The sequence below is a fragment of the Drosophila ficusphila genome, unplaced genomic scaffold (genome assembly GCF_018152265.1).
Source record: "Drosophila ficusphila isolate 14025-0441.05 unplaced genomic scaffold, ASM1815226v1 contig_414, whole genome shotgun sequence".
NCBI classification, from domain to species: Eukaryota; Metazoa; Arthropoda; class Insecta; order Diptera; family Drosophilidae; genus Drosophila; species Drosophila ficusphila.
Window position 1 is genome coordinate 1,279,274 of NW_025064328.1, and position 21,170 is coordinate 1,300,443.

The 21,170-nt window shown below is 45.8% G+C and overlaps 8 protein-coding genes across 9 annotated transcripts; 4 read left to right on the plus strand and 4 right to left on the minus strand.

Moving 5' to 3' along the window:
• The first annotated feature begins 176 nt into the window (after positions 1–176).
• Positions 177–643, plus strand: LOC108094769 (DNA-directed RNA polymerase III subunit RPC10). The gene is made up of 2 exons (XM_017195541.2): positions 177–384; positions 458–643. The coding sequence occupies exons 1-2, from the start codon at positions 244–246 to the stop codon at positions 641–643; spliced, it is 327 nt and encodes a 108-aa protein (XP_017051030.1). The 5' UTR covers positions 177–243.
• Positions 643–1,432, plus strand: LOC108094768 (yrdC domain-containing protein, mitochondrial). The gene has a single exon (XM_017195540.2). The coding sequence runs from the start codon at positions 643–645 to the stop codon at positions 1,387–1,389; it is 747 nt and encodes a 248-aa protein (XP_017051029.1). The 3' UTR covers positions 1,390–1,432.
• Positions 1,433–1,469: 37 nt separating this feature from the next.
• On the minus strand, positions 1,470–2,260 carry LOC108094958 (mitochondrial inner membrane protease subunit 2). The gene is made up of 2 exons (XM_017195822.2): positions 2,103–2,260; positions 1,470–2,048 (listed from the first exon to the last, which is right to left on the minus strand). Exons 1-2 carry the CDS (start codon positions 2,194–2,196, stop codon positions 1,687–1,689), a joined length of 456 nt encoding a protein of 151 aa, XP_017051311.2. The 5' UTR covers positions 2,197–2,260; the 3' UTR covers positions 1,470–1,686.
• Positions 2,261–2,384: 124 nt separating this feature from the next.
• Positions 2,385–3,091, minus strand: LOC108094959 (transcription factor MafG). Its single transcript, XM_017195823.1, has 2 exons — positions 2,946–3,091; positions 2,385–2,883 (listed from the first exon to the last, which is right to left on the minus strand). The coding sequence occupies exons 1-2, from the start codon at positions 2,976–2,978 to the stop codon at positions 2,518–2,520; spliced, it is 399 nt and encodes a 132-aa protein (XP_017051312.1). The 5' UTR covers positions 2,979–3,091; the 3' UTR covers positions 2,385–2,517.
• A 391-nt stretch (positions 3,092–3,482) lies between these two features.
• Positions 3,483–10,459, plus strand: LOC108094903 (protein rigor mortis). Its single transcript, XM_017195748.2, has 9 exons — positions 3,483–4,997; positions 5,054–5,366; positions 5,424–5,586; positions 5,647–5,800; positions 8,208–9,145; positions 9,202–9,367; positions 9,429–9,579; positions 9,639–9,896; positions 9,961–10,459. Exons 1-9 carry the CDS (start codon positions 3,566–3,568, stop codon positions 10,136–10,138), a joined length of 3,753 nt encoding a protein of 1,250 aa, XP_017051237.1. The 5' UTR covers positions 3,483–3,565; the 3' UTR covers positions 10,139–10,459.
• LOC108094904 (cilia- and flagella-associated protein 206) lies at positions 5,590–7,729 on the minus strand. Its single transcript, XM_017195749.1, has 3 exons — positions 7,033–7,729; positions 6,617–6,966; positions 5,590–6,560 (listed from the first exon to the last, which is right to left on the minus strand). Exons 1-3 carry the CDS (start codon positions 7,667–7,669, stop codon positions 5,817–5,819), a joined length of 1,731 nt encoding a protein of 576 aa, XP_017051238.1. The 5' UTR covers positions 7,670–7,729; the 3' UTR covers positions 5,590–5,816.
• Positions 10,460–10,810: 351 nt separating the features above from the next.
• Positions 10,811–16,339, plus strand: LOC108094915. Of its 2 annotated transcripts, none has more exons than XM_017195762.2 (4): positions 10,811–10,994; positions 13,254–13,744; positions 14,160–14,399; positions 14,544–16,339. In XM_017195762.2, exons 2-4 carry the CDS (start codon positions 13,580–13,582, stop codon positions 15,678–15,680), a joined length of 1,542 nt encoding a protein of 513 aa, XP_017051251.1. In that variant the 5' UTR covers positions 10,811–10,994; positions 13,254–13,579; the 3' UTR covers positions 15,681–16,339. The 2 variants fall into 2 exon arrangements, with proteins under 2 accessions (XP_017051251.1, XP_017051250.1); XM_017195761.2 differs by lacking the exon at positions 10,811–10,994 and adding an exon at positions 11,011–11,543.
• On the minus strand, positions 16,213–21,062 carry LOC108094914 (WASH complex subunit 2). Its single transcript, XM_017195760.1, has 4 exons — positions 20,916–21,062; positions 20,662–20,859; positions 20,462–20,601; positions 16,213–20,409 (listed from the first exon to the last, which is right to left on the minus strand). Exons 1-4 carry the CDS (start codon positions 21,015–21,017, stop codon positions 16,329–16,331), a joined length of 4,521 nt encoding a protein of 1,506 aa, XP_017051249.1. The 5' UTR covers positions 21,018–21,062; the 3' UTR covers positions 16,213–16,328.
• Between the last annotated feature and the right edge of the window lie 108 nt (positions 21,063–21,170).

Sequence of the window (21,170 nt, forward strand, 5' to 3'; positions counted from 1 at the left end):
CCAAAATAGATCTATGTAATACTGTTAAATTTTTTTAAAGAAATAATAATGGCCGCAATAATAATTACAGACATTTGTAAACGTAAGCCCTTCTGTTTAATGGTAATGCTTCTAGTAAAGGTCTTACATATCACCTCGGTATGTGGTATATTGAGGTTAGTATATTTTAGTTTTGCACGCAGTCACACTGTCCAAGAACATCCAACGTGCTCAAATCAAACCAAACACGGATTGACCGAAATTATGTTGTTTTTCTGCCCGTCGTGCGGAAACATATTGATTATTGAGGAAGACACCAATAGCCATCGCTTCACGTGCAACACTTGCCCGTATATATCAAAGATCCGTCGTAAGATCTCCACAAAGACTTTCCCCCGCCTAAAGGTGCGTTCGGTTTCCTAAAGATGATGCAATTTTGGGGGATTTGTAATGCAATTGTTTTGTTCTATTATTCTAGGAGGTGGACCACGTTCTGGGTGGCAAAGCGGCGTGGGAGAACGTAGACTCTACGGACGCAGAGTGTCCAACGTGCAGCCACAAGCGGGCGTACTTTATGCAGATACAGACCCGCTCGGCGGACGAGCCCATGACGACGTTCTTCAAGTGCTGCAACCACGAGTGCAACCACACCTGGCGGGACTAATGCGCCGCCTGCAGACGCAGCTCCTCCGCCGTTTCCAAGGCCTTCACAAGTCCTCAACTATGCTGCCCTTAAAGAGTGATCTTCGGACACCTGTGTGTCCAGTTGAAGATGAGGCGGCTCTCCAGTTGGCACGTCAGTGCCTGCTGACGGGACAGGTTATTGCCCTTCCCACCGACACTGTTTATGGTCTGGCCTGCGATGCCAATAATGAGTCGGCCATCCAAAAGCTCTACGAGATCAAGGGTCGGGATGAGCACAAGCCGGTGGCTATCTGCGTTCACAACATCCCCGCTCTGCGTCGCTTTGGTCAGGCTTCCCATCTCAGCGACGAGCTGCTAACTCGTTTGCTCCCGGGACCCCTGACCATTGTGATCGAGCGGACGCCCCAGTTGAGCAACCGGTTCCTTAATCCCAGCACCTCCAAGATCGGCATTCGCATTCCGGACTTTAATTTCATTCGAGATTTGTGCGCCGTGTGGCAAGATCAGCCTTTGGCCCTGACCAGTGCCAATCGCTCCAGTGCGCCCAGCAGTTTGCAAGTGTCCGAGTTTCGTTCGTTGTGGCCGCATTTGGGCGCCGTCTTCGATGCTGGCCAAATCGGGCTTACCGAAGAGCGACGCCTGGCCTCCACAGTCATTGATTTGGCCACTCCGGGTTATTTCGAGATTGTTCGGGCAGGAGTGGCTTTGAAACAGACTCTCAGTTTGATGGAGGAGTTTGGTATCCAGTCGCGGGAAATTTTGTAGATTAATAAGTTTAAACGAAATAAATTATAGTTTTCACTCCGAAGGTTTTCTTGCTTTTTGTTTTATGGAAATCCCGCAACTTTCTTTGGTTTTTAACTTTTATTTTAAATTTAGAACATCCTACATTGCCTCGCATGCGGAAACACAACAATTGATTATAAAATATACGCGTATTTCTGTAACTATGTACACAATTGGAACTATCATGGGCGCAGACTCTTCGCCGGGTGGTCAGTCTAGTTGTAGTAGTTGCTGGTGTTCTTGGAGGCCTGGATGGGTCTCCTTCGGCGCGGCAGCTCATTCTCCAGAACCCGCCAGCGATCCGGGGGGCCAGACAATGGCCACAGCGCGCGCTGACATCAAGCCGAGTGCGACGGGTCCGAAACTATTGCTGTCCATGGAGTGACCCGTGTGGTCGCCCTCCACCCAACAATGACCCTCGGGAACGCGGACGATCTCGTGCTTGTAGCCCAGCGTAGATACCACATCGCCCTGCAGTCCCACCACGCGTTTGATAATCTTTTGAGCAGGATCCTTGGGCGAGATGAGCGATATTATGTCGCCGCGCTCCACCTGGCTGTTATGGGTTCCCCATCGGAGGAGGAAAACGTAGTCCTTTTCATCCGGGACCGGATTGAGCGCGGGTTGCATGGAGATGCCTAGGAGGATAAAGGTAGGGATTAGTTTGTCCTAAAATCGTAAGACAAACTCACCATCCACCCTGGCCACATATCCCACACAATCCAGGAAGGTGATGCCCAGCGGAAGGGCGTAAAGTATAGACTTGCCAAAGAACCGGAATGCCATCTGTCCGAAGGAGTGGATCTGAGTGGGGCACTCGAATGCGCCTGGATAAACAAATGAACCTTGGAGCTATCGAGGTGAATACATAACCAGTGCTTTTCGACCGAGTTCCTTGTGCGCCCGGCTCGTTTGGCATTCACCGCAGTACGGCGACACAGATTTTGTTTATGCTCGCAAGAAAAAACAGGGTGTTCCAGTGGTCCGAAGAATAGTATATAGCCTTTATTAATCGGGATAAATTAGCTGTTGTACTTTAGTTACAGGTGTTTTTATTTAAGTTTTTAGAAATTTTGACAGAAACAGGAATGTGTAACTGGGACGGAATCAACAGCCCTCCAGCTCGCTCGGAATTGGAATCTCGTTTTGGATGGCAAACTGCAGCAGCGCCTTGTACTTGTTCTTCCAGTTGTTCACTTCGCGACGCACCTGCTCGTTATCCTCGTGCTTCTGTTCCAATTCCGTCCACTCATAGGACTTTTTGGTTTCCAGCTCGTCCTTCTGCTCGATCCGTTTGATTCGACAACTGGCGGCATATCCGCGATTTTTCAGTGTCCGCCGGCGTTGCTTCATTCGTACGATCTCCTCGCGATTCAAGCCACGCATCTTGAGTGTGCGGTTGAGATCCCGCACCGAAATGCTCACCAAATCATCATCCGTGATGTCGGGAATGGGACATGGCGAAAGTGGGGCCTGAAAATCGTACTTCTATCAAGGTTTTCATTCTCCTTACTAATAGTTTGTAATATACATACCAGGGAAGACTTTCTCTCGCGCTTTGATTCCATTGTTTCTTATTTTGATTACTTTTTCTCGAAGAGCTTACTATATTTCTGGAGTTTTCTTCTTTTTGCGTTGTTATTGTGTCTCTTCTTCTGTTTTTTTTACCTGCTTGTTGCCATTCCCAGGAAACTAGTGTTGTAAAGAGTTTATGCTTTACAGGGCTGCCAGATATTCAGAAAGCCACATCTTTTGTCCTGCTATCATTGGCGGGAAAATTAAATTTTTAAAATTACAATATTAATACAATTATTTCGAAAGGAAATCATTACTGTAGAAACTATATTACTGTTATTAAAAGTTTTGCAGGCATATGATGTATAAAAATATGCATTATGAAATATGTATTGCACCTATATTGTAATAACTATATTGCTTGACAATAATAAGAACGGTTGTATCATAGGCCGCGAGCAGTAATAATAACAACTGTTTATATTGTATAGATTGCTATTTCCCCGATAAGGTGGCAGCATTGCAAAAGCTTACAAAGCTTTCTAACACTAGCCAATTGAAAGGAAAATCTCGCCTCAACGCCAAATGTTAGCGGGAAATCGTCATAATTTCTGCTAATGCCAAGTTCAGATCTTTCGCCATGAACTCGCAGGTGATGTATCATAATGTGCCGACTCCGCCGGGCAACGTATCTCTGGCTGCAGCCGCTCCCGATGGCGGTTTGCTCTACGCCGGCGTTCGCTGTATCAACTACATTTCCGCTCCGCCGGCAAGCGGCGAGCATCCCAAAGTGGTGACCATGTCGACACGCATCAACATCCTGGCCCTGGACGTGAGTCCTCTTTGGGGAAATGGTGTGGGAAGTCCGACCAAACCGTTCGCCATTGTTGGCGACGATCTGAGTGTTCAGGTCTGGGACTGCGGACTCGGGGAAGCTATCATCGGGCACAAGGCCCACCAGCATCAGCACGAGGCGCGCGATGTTCGTTCCGTGCATCACACCACCAGCTCTGTGCTGATGAGCTACTTGGCCAACGGTAACATTCTGTCCATGGACGCCAGCGACCTGGTCATCTACTGCGTTGCCTCGAACACCTACTGTCGTCGGCCCACATTCATTTCGCCGAGGAACCACCAGCTCACCCTGTTGCGCTGTTCTCCCTACAACGACAACCTGTTTGCTGTGGGCACAGCTATGGGAAACGTGTTGGTCTGCGACCTCCGCAAGATGAACATCATCTACAAATTCCACGGTCATAAGGCGCCCATTTGCGGACTGGCCTGGCGAGAGGTGCCCGGACCGCCGGAGGAGCCCCTTAACGATTTGACTTCAAGGGCTGAGCAATGGCGCAACCGTAACGGTGGTCAGGAGGAGAAACCCAAGAAGGCAAAGCCACCACCGCTTGCCAAATCCAGGGCAGCCGAATCGGACGACATGTTCGACATTTACAACTTTGATCATCTCGAATGTGAATTTGGAGCACCCGTGGCTGTGCGTCGTAAATCGTCCGAAGACTGCGGCGGCGGATTTGTGGGTCTGGAGAAGCCGACTGGTGCCGCCGCGCTGGATTTTGTCGAAGCCTGCGAAAGCGTGAAGGCGGATCTGTTGGCCAACCGCCAGGAAGAAAACACCGAGCATGTGGAGGTGACCCTAAAGGACTGTGAGCCTACAAAACCCTCGGGGCCGCTGAGTGACGCCAGCACCATAAGCAACAAACACGATGCCAGTGATTCAACCGAAGGCAGCCTCGAAGTCATCCAGTACAGCTCCTCCAGCGATGATGCCGTGATCGTCGACGGCGAGGCAGCAAAGCCCAAAAGAGAGGTGCTTCATCACATCTACCACCAAGCTGAGGTGCACGCCTCGGAAACTCCACAGGCAAACTTCGAGCCCCAAAGTAATCTCCAAACAGTACCGGCTATCAGTACGGAGACCATTAGCTCGACTTCAGCAACAACCGCTCGTTCGGACACGCTGCTGGTTTCCATTGACGGGGATGAGGTGATGATGATTTGGAACACAAATACAGGAGCACATGCTGGCAAAAACTACAGCAAGAGCAAGGCGGCAGGTGAGTTCCTCCAAACAAGCTTTAAAAACACACCAATTTACCATGTTTCGTTTTAGGAAAGCTTAACAATGTTTACTGGCTGAACGACCAGGTCATTGTTTCCCTGAGTCGCCATCAGTTGTTCTTCTGGTCACTGGAGTTTGAACGGAAGATGTTGCGCTACAAGATCACCAAGGACAGAGGACACAGTTGTCATCTGCAGGACATTGTGTCGTTTGCCTGCGACTCTAGCAAAGAGATGATATGGTTGTGCAGGAACAATCGTCAAATTGGAATGATAAACCCACAGACTGGCCAAGCGAGTGCCTTTTACGGCACAGTGGCATTTGGAGTGCGAGCGATGGCCGAGTGTCCGGATGATATGAACAAGTAAGCGAGTATATTACATACTAAACCCTGAAATGATTTAACTTTTTACTCGCATAGAATCGCTTTGGGTTGCTCGGACCGACGGGTGGCCTTCTTTGATGTCTCTAAGCTCTCGACCAGCTGCCTGCCCATCGATAGCGTCTATGTGACCAGCAATGTGTACTCCCTGGCCTGGAGTCCAAACTGCTTGGAGCTGGCCTTTGGCACCTTCGACGGAACGGTATATGATTTTACTATTCTGAGTTTATTGGGCACTAAAACTTAATCGCAAAAACAATAGGTTGGCATCCTTGATGTGGAGCGCATGAAGGTGAAGACCCACTTGCGGACGCCCCACAAGAAGGAAGTGTACTCCCTGGTGTGGCAGGACCACTACATATACTTCATCGTGAATCGCGTTTTCGGGTTCTTCGACATGAGTAAATCAAAAACTGGTGAGTTTGGTTATTTTTACAGGTGTTGCCGAGTATTGTAGGTTTGATTCTGTGCATTGCGTTGTCCATAGCTGATTTTGGTCTGCGAATCGTGCGTTTGTTGCTTGCGAATGTTGGCCAAATGGATTGTTTCCCGATGGTAGTCCCATGCATTCCAGGTTACATTAATCCAATTCGACGGCGACAAGTCGTTTGTGATAACCATTTCTGTTTGACCGCTGAAGTCATTTTGCTTTGGCGGCTCAACCACGAGGTCCTGAAACTCCTGAGCGATTAGTGCATCGTCGAGCTTGAAAAGCAAAGCCAAGTTGGCACTGTTAAAGACCACTTTTCTGAAGGCGGCGATAAAAGGCTCGAATCGAAGCTCCGCAAAGCGAGCGTACGTCGGATCTCGGAAACCAAAAGTTATATCCACATTGGAGCAAAGCTTTCTAGTCACCTGAGCCGGCAAAAGCAATCCATTTGTTATGGTCATAGCTAAAGAGCAGAACTCCTTAATGTCCGCTTTGCTCAGGTTGCAGAAATTGCCGTCGGTCTGAAGTCCCTTCACAGCATCCATTCGCTCCTCAAAGGTGGAAACTGTGGGATTCTTTATACGTTTATTTAGAGCCTGTAGCTCGGCAATTGTAGCTTTGGTTAACGCCATCAAGTCCTCTACAACCAATGCCTCAATCTGCTCCCTCAGCTTGTTTAGCTCAACAATGTGGTTAAGAAAATTGTTTAGGTTTCCCCAAACTTGCGAAAGGTAAACAAAGTGTGGCTAAGAAGGCGTAAATTAGAGCTAACCAAACTTAAGGATATAAGCAATACACTTACGAAGATTAACTCCGAATCGATGGCGGTTCGCATGGAGAGCGTATCGTTTATCTTGCAGACCACGCAGTCGTATCGCTTCTGCTCCGTTTCGATGAGATACACTGTGCTTTGGTAGCTCTCACTTAAAGTGGTCAGGCATCGGTGCATCATGAAGTAGGTAAGCGAGAACTGGTTCAGCCGATTCAGGTGCTCGAGGGGCACATGGTAGGTCAAGGTCTCATCCTTGTGATCAATCTCGATGAGGTCATCAAGGGCTGCCTGGCATATAGATCGCATTTTAACAGCTTTATCCATACTGGCAGTAAAGGCTGCTTCTGTGTTTTTTTGCGCCATTTCCAAATCATCAATCACTAAAAACAACAAATTATTAAAATAGAGATCTTAAAACAATCCTTCCTTATAGAGAAGTTACCCACCACTTCTCACATTCTCCCGATCGCCGTCAGGTCCGTCATTGTTGTAGATGACTATGCCGCCCACAGTGGCCGCCAATCGCTGAAGATACTCCAACCGATGGTACTTCTTCTTAAGCACGTAATTCTGCAGATCACTGCGTCCAATTACGCTGTTTAGAGCCTGAGCTGTCAGCTTGAGCAGCACATGGTTCTTGGGCGATCCCAGATTGTAGCAGGCCACAATAAAAACTTGCATCTTGGCAAAGAGTTGATCCAACTGCACCTTACTACAGGTTTCTGGATACTGGAGTATATCCCTAATGAGCACCTCCAGTTCCGCTTGGAACCTGTCTTCGTATTGTTTCTTGACATATTCCAGGTCGATGGTTACTCCTTTCTTCATCACCCACGACATCTTTAAGTTAGCCATTGTGCAATCCTTTTGATTCACATAGCTATCAACAATGGTGCTCACAAAGGTTTCAATTGCACACGCGGTGGGTTTATTCAGATCGTATTTAAGCAGACCTCGTCGCTGGTCCCTTGCCAGCAGGTGAACCACAAAGATAACAAACTCCTCGTCCACCTTGAGATCCAGTTGCTGGAAGCGTTTCATAATGCGATGGCCAATGTCCACCAGTGTCCTGTGACGCGGCATTATAAAAAACAGAACAATTAATTTATCCCAGGGAAAAACTCGATGAAAGGAAATGTGTAACGTGACTGTTTATTTGTGACTACTTGTTTGTTTCGGTTTCCCCTGGTTACAAAATATGTTTCTTATTCAAAGCTTTTAATGTTCCGTGATATTAGTCATAAAGAAGCTTTAATTACTCTAAGGAAAATCATTAAAACTATCCCATAATTATCTTTGAAACTAAAATTTAAAGACAACAATGGGGTAGATTTTTAATTTTCTTGCAATTTAAAACCATATTCAATTAGCTGTTTGGACTTCAAACAACCTCTTAAACGGCGGGAAACATTAAACTTGAACTTGAACTTAAGAAAACTGAAAACAAAGGAAATATTTATTCATGGAATTAATTAGGAAACAATTGGAAAGGTCACAAAATTATTATTTGAATCTTTAAATAAAAATAACAAACTATGAACAATTTTTTTCACATATTCATTACCTTTTTAGAAGGACGATGGCATTCTGCATTCATCTAAGTTTTTGTAATTTCTTGCAGAACCAACAATCGTCAACTGCATTTCTCGGCCCAGTTATCTTTGTGTGCGTGGCTCCTTCCTTTTTGTGGGCACCGACGATGGTCTGCTTCAGCTCCATGAACGAGATTCCGGAATGGACAAGTCCTGGACTCCCTTTATCCGCCAATCAGCTTTGCTCCCGCGTTATGTGACCGATATAGCTTGGAACCCGCTGGACAGCAATAGGTTTGCTGTGGCGGGTAACGATAAGACCCTGTACGTTATGGAGTTCCAGCCGACGGAGCGCAACTGGAAACCACAGCTCAAATTCACGGCGAGCGCAGAGAAGGCATCGATTACCTCGCTCAAGTGGAGCCATAGCCAGAAGCACCTGCTGCTCTCTTTCCACATCGAGGGAAAGGTTTGCCTGTGGAACTGCAACGAGCCGGAGAAACCACCACTAACCATCACCTACCACTGCCCCATGTGGTGCGGAATGTTTTTGCCCACCGACGAGAACATCATTATATGCTCGGGAAAGGCGCTTTCTGTGGAGCTAATTGACATCAAAGAAGCTTTGGCCGGCGATGAGAAGAACATCTGCCCCAAGGTGGATGCCCTACTGAACGTCAAATGGGCCAGCAAATCCCTGACACAGCCCTATGCCCCAGTACTCACAGCAGCTGAGAAGAAGCGACAGCGACGGGAACATCGCAAAATCACGGCAAAGCAAGAAACAGAATCCCACAACAAGGAAGGAAAGAAAATCCAGGAGCATAACGCAATTGTGAACGACAGTTCTGCTGCGACCACACCACTAAATGATAATCCAGTCAACGATATACCAGTGCATGAGACTCCCGTTGAGGAGATGCTGGGAGCCCTCAGCTTGGACAAAAAAGCCAAAAAAGTTAAGGCTAATGAGTGCACAAAGTGCAAGGAACAGGAGAACAAGCAGATGCCCGACAGTTTTCTCACTGTGAGTCAGAATCTGTTTACTTTTTAACTTGAAACTCACATTCTTTCCACCCACAGCATAGTCGCACCTGTCTCTACCTCGTCCAGAAGGAGCTGAACAAAAGTGCTCTCGAGAAACTAGCCGTCGTTTTAACAGAAGACGCTGCCAAGATCGACAAGTCAGTGCTCATGTCAAAGCTTTTTAGTACCAAGGTGATGGCGAAGGAGCTCATTGCAACAGAATGTGAGTTAAATAGGTTCTTCTTAATTTTAATTGGACAGCAATACAAAATAATTTATTTCAGTGAGTAATTTAAAGCAGTCCAATACAAAAGACATTGCTCCTCTTTGCCTGGCCATTTCTACGTTCAAGTTGCGCGAGGAGCTGGAAATGCATATGGCCAACAAGACCCTAACCGAATGGCACCTCTCGGTGGCTCCTTCAGTGTCTTTTACGTGAGTGCCTAATAATATTTATTGGAAAGGATTACTTTATTATTTGAAATATATTTTAGGCTTTGGCAGGACTGCTGTCGTGCTTATGCCAAGCAGATGGAGGAAAAGGGCTATATCATGCACGCAGCCACCTATCTTTTCAGTCTGGGAATGCAGTCAGAAGCCATCGATTTGTTCCTGGCCCACGAGTATTACAAGGAGGCTCTGGTTCATGCTAGAATCTGTTTGCCAGCGACGGATCCCATGATCAAAACCATAATAAACAAATGGCTTGACCATTTAGAGGGTACGGGCAACTTCGGAGCGGCTGCCTTGATGTAAGTGATATCAATAGTAATGCAATTAATACAACGTAGCTAACTTTTGTAAACATTTTCACAGTTGCGTTTTGGACAACGAAATGCTGCGCGGATACTCTTATTTAAGGAAATTCCGCAACTGCACTCCGGAGATCGCCGAACTAATGGACCAAATCAAACGGATTGGTCAACTCGGCGGAGTGTTAGATGGTTGTGCTCCCATTGAACCGATCCACAATGGATCCACTGCCGATCATTAGGCCTCAATTAATTTTGGCTTAAGCATAGTTTTAGCTGAAACAGGCTGTCTTAGTTTACGCGTTTGAAATCGTCCCGAAACAATCATGAAGCTATTTTCTATTAGCTAGGCATTTAAAAAGTGTTCATCCATAAAAATAATTTTCATACTTAGATAGTCAGAGACTGAGTGGAATTGATTTCTGTTGTTATTTGAATAGCACTATTTTATTTAATTTACCCCAAAGAAAGGAGAAAAACACCTCAAGAAATACATATATCAAAGGCACAATAGCTAGTAAAGAAACACCCAAATTGAATAAACGAAAACTGAAAAAAAGAAACCCCGGCGAGCATTAATTAGAACAGGCAGCAGCTGTTCCAGAGGCCGAAACCATTTGTTATCAGGCGTAAAAGCTGGCCCAAACAAAAGTATGACCGTTAGGCCTCATTTTCGTCTAGGCTTTGGCCACAAATTATGCAAATGGAAGGAGGGAGGGATCCCCGGACCGCCGACAGCATCATTGCCAGTTAGAAATTAAGTTTTAATTGTTTGAACAAGAGTCAGGGCGAGTGAACTTGCTGCTGCACAGCAGCGAAAACAAACGAAACCGACGCCAAAAACAAAAACAGAAACAAAAATGTAAATCAACAAACGACAGGCCAGAAGAGTAGTAGAGCTCGAGCTTGGGTCTGGGAAGCGCTCTTCAGTTGCCAAACAGACGTCGTAGCCGTCGTAACGATCGCACAGTCGTTCGGCGAACGCAAGTTCGTTTCCTCAGTCTTTTGAATTTCACTTTTAACTGTTTTGCGAGCGCGCCAACTTGAAGCTGAAGCGTACCGTTAGCGCGGCACGTTACGGCCTTTTCACGAGTGCGAGTGAGTGACCCACACATATCGACCATTCTCACGTCCGTCACCTTTGGCTTGACCTGGTGCCAGGTGCTTTGTGGCCTAACCGTTGTACAATTAAATAACAATCAAAACATAATTGCATGCGAGCGCATTTCGCTTTTGCGATGAGCCCAAAAATTAAAAAATTTAAACTAGTTCTCCGGCCTGGCTTTGTTTAATTTGTGCGCGCAGTAAAAGTGCCGAGAACGACTAGAGTTGGTGGTGTTGTGTATGTGGCTATATGCTTTTCTGTGCCCCATTAAAGTCGGGCGACGCAATTTGCATGAGCGACAGCTTCGAATCTTTTCAACAAAAAATTATACTACGGGCATGACTCAACGCTGAACAATTTTGTGGCCCGGCCCGCGTGTGTGAGTGCGTCGCTGAGAAATCGTTTCTTTCTTGCTTGACTGATAATTCCTACGATCCGCGCTTATTGTTCATTTAGTTTTGTTTTCTTTTCGGAATTTCTTATTTATGCCTGTTGTAACTGCTTGGGACGGATCGTTCGCAATAATAATCATAAAGTGAAAGGTACATTTTACATCGCCTCGCATCGATACGATATATATAATAGATGATTGCATTTTGAAACGCACAGGCACAGCATAACGGCAACGCATTGGATTGGCCTTTTCATTTCGATTCCATTTCGATTTACAGCAACTTCATAACAACAATTTGCATAACTTTGCCGCAGCATTGTTGTTTATTCATGCATTCATTCATCCACTGGTTGTCCATTGTTGCACTTACTATATGCTATTGAACTCGCAATGCAGACTCAACAATAACGAAACTAAATTAATTTAATTGCCCGCGACAGGAGGGAATACAATGCAACCAACGTATTTTGAAATGTTGCTCGCATTTTTTCGGTCGCACAGGGTTTCACAGAGATTATGTTGGATCTGCATAATTTCGTAATCCTCGCCACATGGGTGTGGCAGTCAGTCAAGGGCGCTGCGAACTCGCTTGCCACCTTTTCCCGGTGAGTGAGTGCCAATAAATACCGGGCGAATAACTCGCCGAAAACTCGTTTAAAAGAAACAGCAGCACTGCCCCCGAAAAACCGGACAGCCCAGCGGGAATGAGTTTGTCCAGCTAATTAGCAATAAAAACAAAGTTTGTCTTGCAATTCTTTCCGGCCAGCGAAAGAAAGCCAAAACCGGAAAAAGTGCCGAAGATCGGGGTCTCCACTTGCAACGTTGGCGGAATGACAATGGGGCTAGTCGGCTCCCCAGTAATTTAAAGGTGCGCATATCCGGTGCGTCGTCGCTCCTTTTTTGGAGGAGCAGAGCTCCCAACCCAACCCAAGAACCATGGTTACGCCTCCAGGTGGCACATAATCATCTCAAAGGCACACCATTTTAATCACGATGATGAGCTCGGCGCACCTGCGTGCTGACGACATTGACAGCGAGTTCGTCGCCTCTATTTTGATGACGATGTCTATTATGGGCGGATTACCGTATCCGACCAAATGGTTAACTGGGCTCTGGGTGATGTGTTGGCGAGGCGTCTCAATTGTTTACACTTCTCCACACGATTTCGTGGGCAAGCTAATGGGATAATTGGTCGGGTTTTTTCACTACAAGTGTCTACGGAATCGAAGCTTTTTAATCGTTTGAAATGAATCTGCGGATTACTTTCCATTTGTTAATTGTTTGTTATTTTTTACAATGTTTCAGTTTATGTTCAATTCGTTTCACACTATTCATTAAAAATGTTAAAAAGCATACATTGCATTGTTTACCAAAAAGAGTTTATCATATAAAATATAACCTCATGGTTTCGGTAAAAAAATAACTCCGACTTTGTAGCCAAGTGTAATTGATTAATGGATTTGGGTATTGCCGAGCTAGCAAATGTATTTGCCATGACATAAGTTGACTCGTAACTGGCAACTGGCAAACAGTGCCAGTTAGCATTTAACCAGAAGCTTCCTGCTAACCACGCGACACCATTTGTTAGGGTCAAATATTTGCTCGACCAAACAAAAGACTTGAACAACGAACTGGCTGTGTAGAAAAGTGAAAATCTTCTTAATAATATAGCACAGGCCGTTATCCGACGAACTGAGAGTGCTACTCTGTGAGTTTGTTTGATTTTGTTTTTGTTTTTGTTGTTGCTTCTCGGCTTGATCAAATGTGAAGCGTGAAGCAGCCGAAACAAGTTCGTTGCCTAAGTCTTTTGTTCGAGTATCGAAACTGGACTCATCTCATCTCGGAATTCTCATTTCAGCACCAACCTAGCATGACACGACTCAATTGGGCCGCTTAACGCTTTCATTCAACCCACAAGCGGTCTGGACTCGAAACCCATTCGAACATAAACCAAGAACTAGAACTCCTAACCACATAGCATCACATACTCTACAGTACCGCATCGCACCAGTGACCAACATCTTCTTCTCCCCCAAAACAAAATTGGGGGAAACCAAACGAAGGCCACCCCTTCCGCTTTCCAGCATAATTTCTCTCGAAAACCGCACTTACCCACATATACTATATACACATATATATCTTTGAAACATCTTCGACAACAACCGCAACCGAATAACACGAATAATGAATTATCAGAAGGCCAGTGAAAAGCAGTCGCCGTCCTCGTTGAAGAAGCGGCCGCCGGGCAACGGCAATAGCATACAAAACTTTTGGAACGAACGCATTATGGAGCGCTTCATAAAGGCGAATCTATTCATTATATGTTGCGTGGTGGCGGTTCTCCTGCTGGTAAGTGCAAACTAAATAACGAGGTGATATCACCATATCGCCTCCATCGCCGACATCTTCGCGTATTTTATTTTTACCTCTGTCTGTCTGTCGGTTACCGTTATCAGTGTGAAAACTTTTCTGCTCCATTAAGTGAAAATGAAATGAAATCGTTTTTGCGTAGATGTACAAATCTCATCTTCTTTTTGCGCTGACCAAGTTGACAGGCAGACATTCGAAGTCGTTGAGGGAGGAGAAGTGGAGCTCATTAATTGATTGATGGATGGTTGCGGAGCAATGCTGTCTCCGGTATTTTTTTTTCCAGCCTCCACAACGTCTTTGACTGCCATCGACTGATTTATGTTTTCGCTTTTCTTTTGCGAACATCTCGGCTAATTTCCATTTCTCTTCCCATTTCGATTTGCATTCTTCGCAGATCGTGTATCTGGGGGCTTTTTCGTGTGAGGTCTCTTGGATACTGGAGGCCCACGGGGAGCTGCCCTTCGCCGCCTACACACTCTGCTCGCTCTACTTCGTGATGTTCGTGGCCACGACGATCCTCATCCATGGACTGGTCAGCGGACTCTGTTGGCCGCTGTTCGCCTGGTCGGGCATCATCGGACTCCTCTCGATTCCCGAGTTGGTCTTCGTCATGATCATGACCACACAGCACTGGGTAAGCTGAATTAGAAAACTTTTATTATATTGTGAAACAAGGAAGGAAGCTATATACCTGAAAGTCATAAAATATGTCGAACAAAAATTTATACAAATTTATATACTATATTTACCCTAATATATAAATTGTATATTTTTCTAGGGTCTGCAATCTGTGCATGGACTTACAGAGCTCACTTCTTACCTGATTCGTCTGATCATCAACTGCTTTGCTTTAATTTGTGTGATTCCCACGGGCATCCGATGGCGTCGGGAGACTCAGGTGTTGAGCCAACTGCAAGGATTGGCCACTCGGCTCAGCCTTCAAACTCCGGCACCCAGTGTTCCGATGACCAAAGCGGACTCCCGGCGCTCCAGCCAGCGGTTGAGTGGATTTGAGAACGCCGGCTACCAGTTGTGCGATGAAACCGCGGCTAAAATACCCCTTGGTCCAGGAATGGGTTTGGCTTTGAACAACCAATGCGGAGGAAGTCAGGCGTTTGGATCCCAAAATGAGTTCAATGCCAGCATGTTCGCGCCGGCTTTGGCGCAGCAGTTCAACAATGCCACTCTGATGCAGCGAAATGGAACGGGAGGAGCACCCGGTGGCCATCGCGCCCAATCCCTGATGGATCTGCGCTGCACTCTGCCCGGAATGTACAACCCGCGACATGTCCTCGATACGGAGGACAAGAACGCCAAGTACTTCAACATCACGATCGATGACTTGAAGAACAATCTGCATGACTCGCACCGACCATCGCCTCCTTCGCTGATTGGCTCCACTAGCAACGATCCCATATACTGCTCCATTGAACCCAAACAGCTGACACCGCCACCTGCTCAACAGAGGAGTCACAACCGTCCGCGTGGAAGCCACAAGCAACCGCCACCGGGCAAGCTCTCCAGGAATTGTGTTTCCCTGGAAAACCTGGACGGGATCAGCAAGGTGCAGAATGATCTGACCGCCTACGGGAATAATCTCCTCCAGAACTACACGCAGCAGCAGCAATACTACCTGGCCATGTTGCTGCACCAACAGCAGCAGCAACAGTTGCACCAGCAACATGCAGGCGGCATCTATCGCAGGCCCTCCAATTGCAGTTCCACGGGAGGATTCGCCGGCACCGTGATGGCACAACCGATGCAGCGACGTGGCTCCACACACAGCCAGCAGATGCAGTATTACGGAGGCTTCGGCTACGCCAACTATGCCAATCCGTACATCACGGCCAACAGCAAACTCTCGCTGGGCAACGAGTCCGACGACTACCGGAAGTACCGCGATGTGGCCCTTTGAGTCCGGTAATCCGGAAACAGATCCCCAAACGATCATCAGTCAGCGCTTAGGTTACTCTCACTAGTTGTAGGACATGCTCGATCTAGAAGGAGATTCCTCGGAATAACGACCAAAGAGCCACAAACTAACTCAGTTTCAGTTCGTAGACTAACGTTACACTGGGAGAATCTTATGCAATGTTTATACGCAGGTTAAATTTGCAAAGTTGGTTATTTGCTTAATTTATTATGCCGCAAATACTGTGTTTACAGACACGCCTCACTTACAAATAAAAACGTTCCAAATGCAAAAACTTACAGTGAAAATGTGAGGTTATAATTTGAAATGCAAATAAACAGCAAAGAACAAATTGGCTTAGAAAGATCCTAAACATTACCGAATTCTTTATTCTCACAAATAGAAAGCTATCATCTATAATTACCTTTGCAAATAACAGGCGAATAAACATAGTAATAGAGTAACTGGTTAAATCATCGTGACTTCACAGCGAGTTCCCCCAAGTTTAGTTCTAAGAATCGACCACAAACCGACATTGAAATTCATTGTTTATTAAGTTTAGTTAGGAATACGAATAACAATACTCTGATCAACAGTCTAACCATCAACAGATCGAAAACTGTACATACTTGTAATAAAAGGCATTCAAGTTTACTCGAGAAGATCGGCCAATGGATTGTCATTGGTGCTAGAAGGAATGGTTGCAGTTGGCGTGGCCGCTTTACTGGTTGTTGGTTTGGACACAGTCCGGGTCACAGTTTTGGTCTTTTTGGTCGTGTTTCCTTTGGATGAGGAACCTCCTCCGAACAGATCATCATCATCGTCGTCATCGCTGAAGAGACTATTGCTGGTCTTGACGGGCAACTTCTTTTTAGGAGCAATCCTAGCTGGCTTCTCCGCCTCATCTTCATCGCTGCTGAAAAGGGAAGAGGATGCTGGCTTAGTGGGCTGCTTAGTTTGAGCAGGCTTGTTGGTTTGGTTGCTGGGCAAAGGAGCGGGCACAGCAGCAGTGGCAAACAGATCATCATCATCGCTATCATCAAAGAGTTTCAGGGCAGCTTGTTGTTTTTGTTCCTTTGCTGTCTCATTGGAGTTTGGGAGGGTTGAAGGAGCTGGTTTTGCTTGAGAAAGGTTTTCTGCTGCCGGGAGCGAAGATTTTCGGGCAATTGGAGCCTCTACTGTTTTGACCGGACTAAATAGCGAATCATCTTCATCTGCGCTGTCCAAAAAGGAGCTTTTCAACTTTGGTGGCTGCTGATCGACTGGTGGATAATTCGAAACCGATTGTGGCAAGAAATGAGGACCCTTTTCAACCGCACTTGTATTTTTCACAGGTGGCGGCAAATTCTCATCAGGACTGAAAAGATCATCTTCATCAGGACTATCTAAAAATGATCGATATGACTTAGGAGCTTCAGAACTCCGTTTAACACCAAATGGCTTTGTGGGGAAAACTTTCTGTTGTGTTACAGAACCAAACAAAGAATCATCTTCATCAGGACTGTCTAAAAAGGATGCTACAGATTTAGAAGGAGCTGATGGTTCTAGTTGGGGTTTGAACTCTGGAGGCTCGTTAAGGATGTCAAGAGCTGGAGGAGAATACAACTTTTCAGAAGCAACAGACTGAGGGAGGGGAGCCTTGTTGGGTTTGGAATCAGATGGTTCTTCATCAGGTTTATCTATAAACTTCCTTTCAATAGAGTTCGAAGGTGTTGGGACTTTCTCTGCATCCAGCAGGCTTTTCGCATAATTTTCTTGTCTTCCCTTCCTAGTCGAAGGTCTTCTCTTCGAAGGTCCCCTAGCGCGAGATTTGTTAACATGCTGCAGACCACCCTCCACAGATGGAATAACACTTTCCTTGGATCTCGATGGGTACTTCGAAGATTCTACTCTATTCGGAGGTTCTTCCCTTGCTTCTCTTTCGACACTCGATGATTCCTGTTTCCTTAGCACCTTTGGCAGTCCTCCAGAGCCAGGAAGCAAGGCCTGCACATTGATGTTAATGTTAGGCATTTTCAGCTTTTTTACAGGAGACGTGGGAGCGGGCACCTCAGAGCTCTCATTAACCTTGCTGCGATCAGGTTCGTCAGCCGGTGGTTGCTCGTCATCGAAAGTGAAAGGTTTTCGATCTGGCTGCAGAGCTCCTTGTCTTGCTGTCTCGCTAAAGTCGTCGTAGAAAATTGTGTGGATTCTGGTTGTAGTTGGTGCGATTCCCTCTTTCGGGGTCTCAGCTTGCTTCTGTGGCTCCTCAACATCACGGTTGTCATCTTCGGGCGGAACATCACTGAACAAACACATTCCCCCGTAATCGGATGTTGAAGAAGGTTGATCTCCGGGCGTCCCTGGCGACGGCTTACTGGCACTTGGGATTTTGGGCAAAGCGGGTTCAAAGAAGTCTTGCTCGCTGTCAAAGATTTTCGAAGCGCTTAGACTGCTAAGGCCGCTGCTCCCGAGCGTTTGAAAGAACTCGCTGTCATCCGGCGGCTCGTCGGAAAAGAGATTTGAATAATTCTGCATGATTTGCTGTGCAGCAGCTAGGTCTGCTGGTTTTCTTGGGGTAGAAACATCTTCGCGGGACTTGTTGGTAACATCAGCAACCATTGTGATAATGGGATCCTGGCTGCTTTGATAATCGTCTGGTGGAGGGGTTTCTGAAACAGGAGCATCTATTTGAGAATCGCTCAGCACTTCAGGCACCACATCATTCGTCGGCTTAACATAATTGTTCTCTGGCAGTTTCCTTGCAAATTCTTCAGGCTTTATCTCATCTTCCAACTGGTATTCAGCTGGCTTATTAATTTTATTAGTTGCTGGAGCACCTTCTGGCTTATCTTTAGTTTTGGTTGCACTCAAAAATGAATCATCATCGCTCAATTCTTCGTTAAACAAATCAGTGGGTTTGGTAGAATATGTTGAAGAATTCACTGGAGCTAAAGTGTTTTGTTCAGTTGGTGCGATAGGTTCTTTAGTTTCAATAGCACTTTTTGGCTTAACTTTAATATTTGAAGGGCTTAAGAATGATTCCTCGTCGCTGAAGTTGCCATTAAACAAATCTTTAGGATCATTAAGCGCGGACTTATCGTTCTTAACCGGCGCTTCATCTATTTTAGACCGAGATTTTTCTTCTACAACTTCAATAGGGGGAGGTGAATCTCTAAAAAGATGCGTAGAAGGCTTATCTTCTATAAGTTGCGGCTGCTGTACATCTACTTTTTGTTTTATAAAGTTGTCTTGGTTTCCCTCAACTGTTTTACTTTCTTTTTCGACTGTGAGCTCTGTTTTTAACAATGTTTGAGGACCCTTATCTTTTTTACTGGCAATTAAATTCTTAGCTTTTGGTGTACCAAATAAATCTTCATCGTCGATGTCATCGAACAAACTCTTCTTAGAAGGTACTGGCTCTTCAATCTTTTTGTCTGGCGAAATTTCGGGGGCTGGCTCCTTTATTATATCTCTTATCTTTTTTGAGCCAAATAAGTCAGCGACATCATCTTGGTCATCGTCTTCAAATAAACTGGTCTTTCCAGCTACTCTTTCAGAGAGATTTTTTGGCTTATTCGATGGTTTAATAAATATATCATCTATATCCAAATCATCGTCATCAAATAACGAGGACTGGGGTTTTGAGAGCTGTTTTTGTTCTGATGGCTTTGTTTTGGGTGTAAAGGAACTCAAGAAGTCATCATCCTCCAAATCATCATCAAATAGCGATTTCGGTAAAGGTTTCGGCGGATCATTAGAAGCAGTGGATTTCGGCGAGGCAAACAATGCTGGAGAATCGTCGAAAAGAGACTTGACTTGATCCTTTTTAGAAACCCTGATGGGGTTCTGTTTCGGAATAGCGCCTGATGCTTTAGCATTATCGACGACAGTCACTGCCTTCGGAGTTGGACTCAGTGGAGGACTGTCATCGAATAGATTAACACGTTTTGGTACCGACTGCTCAACAATCTGTCTGGGAACTTCTGGCTTCAAGTTTTGCTCAAAAGACTCCTTTTCTTTAGGTTGTTCCCTTACTGAGATCGTTTTCGCAGGGGTGACAGAGCTATTGCCCGCCTTGGCCTGAACTTTGTCGACGATTTCGGACATAAAAGAGTTAAACTCATCGTCGTTGAAAAGATTTACTGGCTTGCGCATAGTTTGACTTTGCTTAGCCTCAGTTTCCTTGGGAGTTTGCGTTGAAACAGCTTCATCAAAAAGCGTTGGCGCCTGTTGGGCCGGACTACTGCTGCTTGAGCTTAGCGATGCCGTTGACGCTATTGGCAAGCGATTAGAGGGATTTCTAAAGGCTGGAGAAGACGTGGGCGAGGACGAAGTGGACGGCGGATCATCGCTGGGCGGAGATTGCCGGAGAGCAGCGAACATGTCTCTCTCGTGAGGGTTCCGTTGACTGCTTATAATTGGACGTGGCTGTGTTTTGATGGCAGCCTCTGCCACAGGGACAGAAGGTTTGACTACTGGCGACACAATCACGGGTTCCCTGGCGAACGAGGCCAATGAGGAGGAGTCAGATTGATGAGGCTCCTCTAATTTGTTTTCGCCCTTTGTGGTTTTCTTTGATACGGATTCCCTCTCGTCCGAAGAGCTGGACGAGAATTCCTCGGACTCTTCATCCCCACTATTCTCTTTACTGTCATAAAGTCCGGCATATTTATGTTCCTCCCATTCCTTGGTGCCGATAATATAGGGCAGTGGAATGGCATCATAAGGATTCTTAGCCCGGTAAACGGTTCTGTGGAAAATAGTTTTAGTAGGGAATGCAATTACCAAATAAAACTACATACGTTGAGTGAACCGGTGCATCCTCGTCATCAGAATCGGGCACTTCGATGGTCACCGGCTCAAAGTTTTTGCGAAACATTCGCAGATTGTTTTCCAAAAACTCCTTGGCCAATTCCTCGGAACTCTTGGGCGGCAGCTCGGGCTGCAAACAAAAATTAGTCTGTTATCACAATCTGCTGAAGTATTCAAGCCCCTATTCCACCTTCTTCTTCTTCCTCTCTTCAGGCATAGCCAAATCGGCGTCATCCACTTCCTCCACCCGATATTCCACAAACTGATTTCCAAATTGTAGGGATCTTAAGCTGTTGGTGGCATTATTTAGTGATATATCCACTTGCTTCACCCTTGTTTCAAAGTCTCTCAGATTGCGACTTGTCTGTTCGCCTCTTTCATTTAAATTCTGTTGACAAATATAATCAAATTGGATTGTTGATAAAACCATTTGTCAAGACAGACCTGAGAAATGCGCTTCATTAGCGCTAAAAGCGCACAATCGCCCGCAAAGTTCCAATCTGGAGCCTGGGCTATAATTTGATCGACATCCGCACTTATATCCATTATCAGTCGACTGCAGATTCGCAATTTAAAAAATTAATAACAATGCAAAACAACATAAAGAAAACTAGTGATTGCACTCAATTAGAGATGCACGTTACCCAATTACTCGTCACTGGCAGCAAGAACTGAATTTTTCCGATAAATAAGAAATAA

Excerpts from the sequence above, each read along its gene's own strand:
- LOC108094904 (XM_017195749.1), bottom strand. The coding sequence starts at position 7,669 with ATGCCGCGTCACAGGACACTGGTGGACATTGGCCATCGCATTATGAAA. Across the intron at positions 6,967-7,032 it reads TCGGGAGAATGTGAGAAGTG|TGATTGATGATTTGGAAATG; the intron begins GTGGGTAACTTC and ends TGTTGTTTTTAG. Across the intron at positions 6,561-6,616 it reads TCGATTCGGAGTTAATCTTC|CCACACTTTGTTTACCTTTC; the intron begins GTAAGTGTATTG and ends ACGCCTTCTTAG.
- LOC108094914 (XM_017195760.1), bottom strand. The coding sequence starts at position 21,017 with ATGGATATAAGTGCGGATGTCGATCAAATTATAGCCCAGGCTCCAGAT. Across the intron at positions 20,602-20,661 it reads AAGAGAGGAAGAAGAAGAAG|CCCGAGCTGCCGCCCAAGAG; the intron begins GTGGAATAGGGG and ends TTTTGTTTGCAG. Across the intron at positions 20,410-20,461 it reads GATGCACCGGTTCACTCAAC|AACCGTTTACCGGGCTAAGA; the intron begins GTATGTAGTTTT and ends TATTTTCCACAG.
- LOC108094768 (XM_017195540.2), top strand. The coding sequence starts at position 643 with ATGCGCCGCCTGCAGACGCAGCTCCTCCGCCGTTTCCAAGGCCTTCAC.
- LOC108094958 (XM_017195822.2), bottom strand. The coding sequence starts at position 2,196 with ATGGCATTCCGGTTCTTTGGCAAGTCTATACTTTACGCCCTTCCGCTG. Across the intron at positions 2,049-2,102 it reads ATATGTGGCCAGGGTGGATG|GCATCTCCATGCAACCCGCG; the intron begins GTGAGTTTGTCT and ends TTATCCTCCTAG.
- LOC108094959 (XM_017195823.1), bottom strand. The coding sequence starts at position 2,978 with ATGGAATCAAAGCGCGAGAGAAAGTCTTCCCTG. Across the intron at positions 2,884-2,945 it reads GCGAGAGAAAGTCTTCCCTG|GCCCCACTTTCGCCATGTCC; the intron begins GTATGTATATTA and ends TACGATTTTCAG.
- LOC108094769 (XM_017195541.2), top strand. The coding sequence starts at position 244 with ATGTTGTTTTTCTGCCCGTCGTGCGGAAACATATTGATTATTGAGGAA. Across the intron at positions 385-457 it reads AGACTTTCCCCCGCCTAAAG|GAGGTGGACCACGTTCTGGG; the intron begins GTGCGTTCGGTT and ends CTATTATTCTAG.
- LOC108094903 (XM_017195748.2), top strand. The coding sequence starts at position 3,566 with ATGAACTCGCAGGTGATGTATCATAATGTGCCGACTCCGCCGGGCAAC. Across the intron at positions 4,998-5,053 it reads CAGCAAGAGCAAGGCGGCAG|GAAAGCTTAACAATGTTTAC; the intron begins GTGAGTTCCTCC and ends GTTTCGTTTTAG. Across the intron at positions 9,580-9,638 it reads GCTCCTTCAGTGTCTTTTAC|GCTTTGGCAGGACTGCTGTC; the intron begins GTGAGTGCCTAA and ends AATATATTTTAG.
- LOC108094915 (XM_017195762.2), top strand. The coding sequence starts at position 13,580 with ATGAATTATCAGAAGGCCAGTGAAAAGCAGTCGCCGTCCTCGTTGAAG. Across the intron at positions 13,745-14,159 it reads TGGTGGCGGTTCTCCTGCTG|ATCGTGTATCTGGGGGCTTT; the intron begins GTAAGTGCAAAC and ends CATTCTTCGCAG. Across the intron at positions 14,400-14,543 it reads TCATGACCACACAGCACTGG|GGTCTGCAATCTGTGCATGG; the intron begins GTAAGCTGAATT and ends ATATTTTTCTAG.